The 9879-nt window shown below is 51.9% G+C and overlaps 1 protein-coding gene across 1 annotated transcript; it reads right to left on the bottom strand.

Annotated features, from left to right (window-relative positions):
- Positions 1-3714: 3714 nt before the first annotated feature.
- LOC125427778 (voltage-dependent L-type calcium channel subunit alpha-1D-like) lies at positions 3715-7120 on the bottom strand. Its single transcript, XM_048487332.1, has 2 exons — positions 6685-7120; positions 3715-4088 (listed from the first exon to the last, which is right to left on the bottom strand). The coding sequence occupies exons 1-2, from the start codon at positions 6710-6712 to the stop codon at positions 3715-3717; spliced, it is 402 nt and encodes a 133-aa protein (XP_048343289.1). The 5' UTR covers positions 6713-7120.
- Positions 7121-9879: the final 2759 nt, after the last annotated feature.

Raw genomic sequence — 9879 nt, forward strand, 5'->3', positions numbered from 1 at the left:
CCCCCCCCACCCCCCCCCCCCCCCACCCCCCCCCCCCCCCACCCCCCCCCCCCCCCACCCCCCCCCCCCCCCACCCCCCCCCCCCCCCACCCCCCCCCCCCCCCACCCCCCCCCCCCCCCACCCCCCCCCCCCCCCACCCCCCCCCCCCCCCACCCCCCCCCCCCCCCACCCCCCCCCCCCCCCACCCCCCCCCCCCCCCACCCCCCCCCCCCCCCACCCCCCCCCCCCCCCACCCCCCCCCCCCCCCACCCCCCCCCCCCCCCACCCCCCCCCCCCCCCACCCCCCCCCCCCCCCACCCCCCCCCCCCCCCACCCCCCCCCCCCCCCACCCCCCCCCCCCCCCACCCCCCCCCCCCCCCACCCCCCCCCCCCCCCACCCCCCCCCCCCCCCACCCCCCCCCCCCCCCACCCCCCCCCCCCCCCACCCCCCCCCCCCCCCACCCCCCCCCCCCCCCACCCCCCCCCCCCCCCACCCCCCCCCCCCCCCACCCCCCCCCCCCCCCACCCCCCCCCCCCCCCACCCCCCCCCCCCCCCACCCCCCCCCCCCCCCACCCCCCCCCCCCCCCACCCCCCCCCCCCCCCACCCCCCCCCCCCCCCACCCCCCCCCCCCCCCACCCCCCCCCCCCCCCACCCCCCCCCCCCCCCACCCCCCCCCCCCCCCACCCCCCCCCCCCCCCACCCCCCCCCCCCCCCACCCCCTACCCCCCACACACCCCTCCCCCCCCCCACCCCCCCCCCCCCCCCCCCCCCCCCCCCCCCCCCCCCCCCCCTCCCCCCCCCCCCCCCCCCCTCACCCCCCCCCCCCTTCCCCCCCCCCCCCCCCCCCTCCCCCCCCCCGCCCCGCCGCCCCCCCCCCACCCCCCCCCCCCCCCCCCCCCCCCCCCCACCACCCCCCCCCCCCCCCCCCCCCCCCCCCCCCCCCCCCCCCCCCCCCCCCCCCCCCCCCCCATCCCATCAGCCCCTGCCAGCATGGCCAATTGGCCATGCTGACAGGGGCTGATGGGAATTGTAGTTCCTGAACATCTGGAGAGCCGCAGGTTCCCTACCCCTGGTTTAGAGAGTACTAGATTGTCTGGGGTGGGGGTGGAACGCTGTAGTATAGCTTGGTCATGTCAGATCGTGAAGCTCAGCCAGGTCAGTACTTGGATAGAAGACCACCAAGGAAGACTCTGTAGAGGAAGGCAATGGCAAACCACTTCTGCTTTTCATTTGCCTTGAAAATCCTATAGGGTTACCATAGGCCAGCTTTGATTTGACAGGACATTCCACATAGAGACAGATTGTCTAGTCAAGCCACTCACAGTAAGAATTATAGCTGCAGATGGTTTTGTATATTGTATTCAGAGCAGCAGTGGAGTAGTGGCTAAGAGCAGTGGCTAAGAGCAGGTGCAATCTGATCTGGAGGAACCGGGTTTGATTCCCAGCTCTGCCGCTTGAGTTGTGGAGGCTTATCTGGGGAATTCAGATTAGCCTGTACACTCCCACACATGCCAGCTGGGTGACCTTGGGCTAGTCACAGCGTCTCGGAGCTCTCTCAGCCCCACCCACCTCACAGAGTGTTTGTTGTGAGGGAGCAAGGGCAAGGAGATTGTCAGCCCCTTTGCGTCTCCTACAGAAGAGAAAGGGGGGATATAAATCCAAACTCATCTTCTTCTTCTTCTATAATGGTGATATAAAGTGCCATCAAATAGAAGCTGATTCATGGCAACCTTGCAGGGTTTTCAAAACAAGAGGCTAACAGAGGTGTTTGCTACTGCATTTGCCTGCACAACTACTCTAGAATTCCTTCGTGGTCTCTTCCATCCTAATACTAACCAGGGCCAACCCTGGTTAGCCTTCAAGATCTGACTAGATCAGGGCAAAGAGAAACATGTAAGCCGCGGAAATGTAAGTGAACATACTTCATTCATGAAGATAGTTTTAGAGGGTAGCCATGTTGGTTTGCGGCAGAGCAGTTAGATTTGAGTCCAGTAGCACAATAGAGACTAACAAGATTTTGGGGGCAGGGGTGTATCTACAGTAAATAGTGCCCAGGAAAAGTAGTGGAATTGTTCCCCTCCCACCCCATGGCTCGACCATTCTCTTGGGACCCCCAGGGTGGAAGGGCATGCATCTCTGGGCATTGGCCAAGGGAGGGGAGTACCTTCTAAGGGGTCATCTTCCCTCCCTCTCCAGGCAGCAGCAGGGGGGATTAGGTGCTGAGGCCTGGATGGTCGGCTGGGCGGTCTGTTGCTCGTGTGGAAATGCACAGCCTCTGCGTCTGCAGGGAGCTCTTTTGCCAGGAAGGCAGGCGGCCCTTCCCAGCCACCTGAAGGGCCCTTCCGCTAAGTCAGAGGAGGTGGGGGGGATGCTGCTGGGGTTGGCAGGCAGGTGGCAGTTCTTCAGCCTGAGAGCAGTTGCCACCACTACTTGTTCTGGCATGCACTGGGGTTGGCAGGCCAGAGGGGCCATGGGTCAAACAGCTGGTGCTACTGCGCGGGACAGCAAATAAACTGTGGCTGGGAAAAGTCCTGGCCCAAGACAGAAAGGCCCAGGAGGCGAGTGTGTAGGTGGGGAGGGTATCCGAAGCAGCAGCAGCACACCCAGAGGCATCTGGGCCATGCCAGGCAGAGGCCGAGCAGGGAGCCTCTCCCAGCCGGGCCGCTGCTGCCATGGGCAAGGGGGAGCCACTCGGGGGGGGGGGGAGGAGGGTGTGTGTGGGGGGCGATTCCCCCCATGTGACTAAATGGCCTCCGCCCAGGGACATTTGCCCCTGTTTGGAGGTATAAACTTCAACGTTCTGTTAGTTACATAAAAGGCAAAATAGATATATCCGAGTCCTTATATCCCAGTCAAAAGAACCAACTGAGTACTTTCTTTGCAACACCCCTTCCACCCTCTGACTGGGATATACGTACTCGAGCATCTCCATACTATCTTGTACCTGACAAAGGGAACTCTGACTGTTGAAAGCTTATACCCCCAAAATCTTGGTCTCTGAGGTACCACTGAATCTAGATGCTTTATCCAGATACTATCACCTTATTTAACTATTTTACTTGGGCACATTCACATTAGATGAATGATAAATTTGCACCACGAACAACTAAAATAGTGCACAGGATAGGTTCTACTTAAATTAGTGGCATGAAGTATGCAGTTATCCACAGAACTGCAGGCAAACTTGTGCTGGCAAAATTACACCCATCTCACCCACAATGCCTACTAATGCATGTATAATTTCCCAAAAGAACAAATGGTGGTTCCCTGAAGCCCATTTAGATCAGGAAAATGCACAGAGAGGGAGGCTTAACCCTTCCACTTATTCTGTTAATCCAATCTGAACTGGGCCACAACACACCCAGTCAATTTAAGAAAACCTAGAAGCACTGGGTAACGGAACTTCCAGCATATCATCTGGATATCAACCTGAGTAAAATATCAACCTGGGTCAAAAGAAAGCATAGATGGCAAAAACTGCTTAAGTCATTGTTACCTCAACATTTTTACGGTCCCCACACAGTTTTTTTTTAACCTGCACAGGGCAAAGGAATAAGGACTTTTCCACATGTGCACATACTACTATTGAAGAAGCAATTTGGAAACAGTGATAGCTGAAAAACTGAATTAAAGAGAAAGGATCAAGCAACTTTCTTCTGTTCCAGTCACACTCTGTCCTGGTTCATGTGGATTTTAAAAACCACAACACAGATTGCTGCATGTAGTTTGAGCCTATCTCTTGGACACACATTTATTTAGAGGACAGATGGTTAAAAACACAATTCTTTCAAAAGGATACTTCCATTCTACTATACTAATGCAGGCTCTTCGGATTGGGTTATTGAGGGATAAACAGAAAAGGGCACGAGCTGGGCGACTGTTGGACGTATTACCCTGTTTTTTGCTCTTGGCATATTGCTGGCGTTTTCTTTGGGAAAGAGATCCTACAGGTTGGGCTGTGGAGCTCATGCTCTGGGCAGCCTTGGCTTGTCTAGCAGCATCAATTGCAGCTTGCCAAGATAGCTTGGGTGGTGCTGAGCTGTTTGACTGGAGAGTTGGTCCGTCACCAGGAAGAGGAATTCTGGTGCTATTTGCATAGCTTTCTTCTGTGAAAAAACAAGAGGCGGGGAGTGAATTAGACCCATTATCCTAGTTTTTAATAATCTTTTCAAGCTACTGTTACTCATCTTTTTTTCAACACCTTCCATACAAAAACAAAAACAAACCCAGAGTCTCTCTGCCATTATTAAACGGTTCAGAAATTACCTGCACAAACACTAGAACATGTTTGGATGCAATACCTTTTCTCTTGAATCCTTCTGGTTAAACAAATATTTGTATATATTTGTTTGTTTGTCAAAATTTTATCCCGCCCTATCCTAAAAGGCTTAGGGCGGCTTACAACAATTAGACACAATAAAACATTTAAATACAACATTACCATTTTCAGAAATGAGTGGAAGTCTGAATTTTTGCCAATTTTATAACAAACAAAGTCTGGTTTCCTGAGGGCAGCACTTTTTTTTACAGTTCAGCATTCATTATCTTTTCCTTCTCTGACTATATGATCAAAAAATATAGGGGGAGGCATGTCAATCAGTTGCATCATTTTAGCCACTACAGAAGCAAATGAAATCTGTCAAAAGCGGATATTCTTTGAAGTTAGAGAGAAACCCTACTTGAAGCAAAGAACCAAGCCACTCAGACTTTATGCTGCACTTTGATATTCTGAAGGCACAGAATGAAATCAGTAGCATGGGGGAGAGAAAAGGGTCACTACACTGACAACTGTATGGATCCTCAATAAGCATACAGAACTTGTCTTAAGCATGTGTGGAGAAAGAAGGCTTCTGCAAGGAACCTGGGGTAGGGAGGGGAAAATAGATTCTGCACAAAGTGAAACAGCATCCCCATATGCGGCATTTTTATTTTCTTAACTGGAATGAATGACAGCCATATAAAATAAAATGGGGGCACTGAGGGATATTATTAGAGTGAGTTAAATCTGCTTCCTTCCTTTGGTGACTCTGGTGAGTCTTGGTGACTCTTGGTGAGAGTTAAATCTTAGATTATAAAGTTAGATTATAAAGAATGTTTCCTTCCTTGGGGATGATAAAGAATGATTATAAAGAATGGCAGACAATACATTGGGGACTGGCTTTTAGATATGAGTAATAACAATAAATTAGGAATTCTTCAAAGTTTACTTACAGGTATGGAAAAAATTTCTAGAGAGAAATAGTCTAAATGACAAAGAACAAAAGATCTTTTAGTCACTACGAACCTTGCCAAATGCACCAGAGAAAAGAAACCTCCTAACTACACTAAAGTTCAGGCTTTGTGTGGAGAAAAGAAAAAAAGAGGAAATGAGTGGGGGAGGGCAGAAACTGCTAGGAAGCTCTGCCAAGGCTCGAGAAGAAGTTAATATTATATGATCACTGCCAATCAGACAGAGCACAGCTCCAGCCAGATTCCCTTTGCAACCTGATTTCCCCATTTTTGATGCAATCAGTCAGGAAGAGAGATGTCTCATCCCATGTGCCTTTTTCATAAGGTAACATAAATTATAAAGTTGTAGTTTCTAGTGTGGCTTCAACTCCATCAATGCGTGCCAGCGTGCACATATACACAGATGGATGTGAGAGATAAGGAGGGGTGATGTTTAAGATGGCTCCCTTAGCGTGCAGCTGGGAAGAAGTAACTTCGGGATGCGAGCAGCATATTTCCCACCGGCCAAAGAGAAAATGGATCTCGCGCAGAGATTTCATCGAACGGATGTTGACAGCGGAGTTGACGAGTGTCAAGTGGGTGGCCATCAGATGGCACTTGTCACCTCAACAGCCCGGTCCATTGCTAGGTTACCCAGGAAGAGGAGTGCCTGCCTCAGGTAATCCTTTGACACAGCAGGAAAACATGGTCACTTTTATCTGACAAGGATTTCTCCCAGGATCCCTTCACCATTCTCCCTCCCCCTCTCTTCCTGAGGTCTATTTATGGGATGCCGTGAATCGAGGCAGCCAAACCTCCTCCTCCCTCTCCCTTTCCAAAGGAAAAAACCCTCTAAAAGTGAAACGTGGGCTCTCAATGGAAGGCTCCAGGCGGTCCCCTCGCCCTCTGACACGACCCCGCACGGCCACGCTTATCAGGGACGCGTGTCCGCTGGAGGAGTCCTTGCCACACAGGGAGCGAGGAGCGGGAGGCTGGGGGAGGGCGGCCGGGCGGCAGCGCCTGCCTGAGCCTGTTTGCAAAGGCGATTAGCACGCGCGAGCCCCGGGTATCGCCTCTCTCCTGGCGCGCGGGGCAAGAGGGGGTCGGAGGGTGCCGGCAGCCTGTTCCGCCGTTCCCCTCGCCCCCCATTGCCACCAACAGCCCTTCCCCGGGAAGCGCCCCCATCTCCGCCGAGCCAGAAGGCAGACGTGCGAAATCAAGGCAACGCGCTCCCGCGGGAAGGGGAAGCAGGAGCGAGGGCGAAGGTTGCCCACCGAGGGAGGCGGCACAACCTCCTGAGCGCCTGCGCCTCCTGCAGCCCCCCGTCCCCTCCCTCCCACGCCGTCCAGCCCTTAATCCCCCCGTAGTCCCCTTCTCTAATCTCCATCCCCCAAATCCCTCGCCGCTTAATCCCGAGGCACCCCCCCCCCCGCCCACCTGCCCTGGTTGCTGAGCAAGGCGAGGGGGTCGCCCCGGCTGACGGCTCTGGCTTACCATCAGGGGGCTGCTGCTGGGGCATCATGATCCCTTTCTGGGGGGTCGCTGCTTCCCCCGCCGCTCCAAGCCCAGGCGCGTGCCGACACTTTCCCCCAGCCCCTGCCCCTGCCCGCTATCCGGCTGCCCCCATGGCGGTGGCGAGAGGCAAGGGCTTGGGCTCGCTCGGGCTACCGCCGCCGGCTCTTCGTCTCCGCCGCTGCTGCTTGCAAATCCCGTCGAGTTGGGGCCAACATGACACTCACATCCGGGTGACACGGACGCTCGCCATCCCTAGCAACCCACCACCCGCCGCCGCCGTGGCTGCACCCTCGCTCAGCCCTGCCCGCCGCCTCGCCTGCAGCTGCCTCCCGCGGCCGCCGCGGGTTAACCCTCTCGCTGCTGCCACCGCCTTCCCCCAGCGCGGCCGCTGCCTCCGCCACCTGCTGCTCGGGGAAGAGGCTCGGGCCAGGAGGAAAGAGGCGGGCAGGCTGAGCCGCGCACTAACAGCCTAGAGGCGAGCTCTGGTCCAGCGTCCGCAAATAGAAGAGAACACGCGGCGGCTTAACTCCTTCCACCCTGGACAGATGTTTTGCGGCCGCGCGCGCGCGCGCGCGCGCGCCCTCGCACACGCACACACAAAGAATATTTGATCCCTGCCAGGATGATCCATGCTCTGATTACGTCCAGGTTGGACTACTGTAATGTGTCCTTCGTGGGGCTGCCTTTGAAAACGGGGCAGAACCATCAAAATGCAGGAACTAGGCTACTGGCAGGGATGGGGTACAAGGATCCTGTTGTCCCAGGTTTGAAAGGTCTGCACTGGTGCCCATATATTTCCTTGGCACAATTGAAGGAGGGGAGGGTGGATTCAAGGGCCTAAATGGCTGAAGTGGGGGGGCAGGGTATTTGTGGGGCTGTCTCCTTCCATACTGTCCTGACCACCAGCTAAGATCTCCCTCATAAACCCTACCCTGTGTTCCTGTTCTTGCTTTCATAGGGAAGGCAGGTGAGGACTGGGGATAGGGATTTTTAAGCAGCAGTATGTCATCTGTGGTAGACCCTTCCCTTTCAGGCTCCTACACTCGTCTTTTAGGCCAAAATGTTTCTGTTCACCCTAGCTTTTAATTAAGGGACTGATTCCCCCCCTCAAAAACATTGTCTTATAGCTCCAGGTCAGAGGTGGGATCCAACCAGTTCTCACCACTTCTCTAGAAGTGGTTACTAATTTTTTCTGAGTGCCGAGAAGGGGTTACTAAAGCAACCTCCCTGCCCAATAGGGACTGGAGGTGCGTGTGTGCGGCGGCGCCACTGTTTGAATCCTACCACCATCGGAACCTGTTATTAAAATTTTTGGATCCCACCACTGCTCCAGGTTCATTCTCTAGCACACCCAATGAAAACTGGAGAGGGGTGGATGCAGAGTGGACATCTTTTTGTGAGTGTTATTACAGTTCATTGCCACAAAGGATAACAATAGTTGCTAGTTCTGGTGGCTAAAAACAAACATGATAAAGTCATAAGTAAACCTGTCAGTGGTTCTTAACCATAGTGACCAACTTAAACTCCCATAGACAGAGACAGTGTACCTCTGAACAACATCTGGCAACGTCTGTAACCTTCATGCTCTATGTATGGACTTTCCAGAGTAATTTGGCTACTGTAAAAGCAGGTTTCTGGATTAGATAGACCTTTAATTCAACAGTTAGGAAACTTCTTCTGCTCTAACTATACTGAAAGACAAAGAGCTTCACAAGGAACAGGACTGTATTCACAATAAAAGAACAAATAAAATCACATGTGATTGGATCAACCTGTTATTTTTTAATGCTAGGGTTTTAATATTTTATTTTGTTATACATTAAAAACATATTGTTTAAAAATCCCACCCTAAATTCAAAATGCATACACACAAATAGAATTGGATTCTGCAGCTAAGCTGTGTCTGTTTTCCCACTGTGTGTTCATAGGAAAAAGCAGGACACACCGATTTCAATAACCTCATGCTTTACACAGAATTGTTGGTTTTCCACCTTGTATTCTGATGTCAAAATTAATAGACTTATTCTAACTACTTGCTAATACCTTAATTCCCATTAGTTAAAATTAGCATTATGAAACTTTAAGAACATACAAAATAGTTTCACCAAATACACAAGTACAAGATCCCTGGAATATTCTTGAATCTGAAATGGCCAAAATAAATTAGGCGGTTCATGGATAAAAAATAAATAAATCCAAAATATGTTAACATAAATATTTAAAATTGGTAGAACTCAGCCATTTTTCATGGTCTTTACATGGTAAATTCTTTATGCCAGATTTCATACTTGTAGTATAAGCCTTCCAGATTTTAAAATTAATATTTTTTCAAACTATATAATAATAACAGTCTGAAAAACAGACTTTGAAATGATCCAGTATTGCCCCCTTGCAACTCTTGTGAAGATGAGGGCAATTTACCCGGTAATAGGCATTTTCACACAAATCGTTACCTCTAACAGAGGGAATGGCTGGCTGCAGATTTCAGTATATTCACTACTAAAACCATTACAATGAATAATCTACAAGCCAGTCTTCCAGTGAAATTAAAGAAGTGCTTTCTGGTCAGAGGGGGCTATTTAACCACCATGAATGAACCAACATTGCCTCCTGTTCTAAAACAAAAATAGTAATGGAGAAACTTGCTCTGGCTAATCAGTAGTGAAGGAAAGAATTGTACCCATCCTCTATTATTACACTAAATGGAAGCATGTCAATTTGACAGGAAATTAGGTGTTAGAGAAGAAAGGGAAGAAGATTTCCAGAATCTTCTCCTGCCTCCCATATCACTGTTTCCCAGACTTCTCCCCTTTCCTTTCCCATCCATACTCAGCAGGAAAGTAGGCACCGAATTGCTGCTGCTTACAGTAATGCTCCCAGTATGTGTTTTGCATTACTTAGAGCATTTCTATCCGCAAAAGTGTTGTGCTGTGACATCAGGCAAGCATACAGGGAAAAAAGTGCCTGTGCCCCATCCTACTTGCCCTTTTTATCTCAAATTTTGACAGAGCCTTTCCCAGTTGCTCAAGACATTGTACAATGTTTCAAATGCAATAAATATCTAAATAAAATACAACGTTAAGAGCAAACAAAAATAACCATGAAGCCCCATCAAGACATACTTGCTACACTTCCAAAGCTAGCCAAAGGCTCAAGGAAATAGATGTCTTCCAG

The sequence above is a fragment of the Sphaerodactylus townsendi genome, linkage group LG03 (genome assembly GCF_021028975.2).
Source record: "Sphaerodactylus townsendi isolate TG3544 linkage group LG03, MPM_Stown_v2.3, whole genome shotgun sequence".
In the NCBI taxonomy this organism is placed as follows: domain Eukaryota; kingdom Metazoa; phylum Chordata; class Lepidosauria; order Squamata; family Sphaerodactylidae; genus Sphaerodactylus; species Sphaerodactylus townsendi.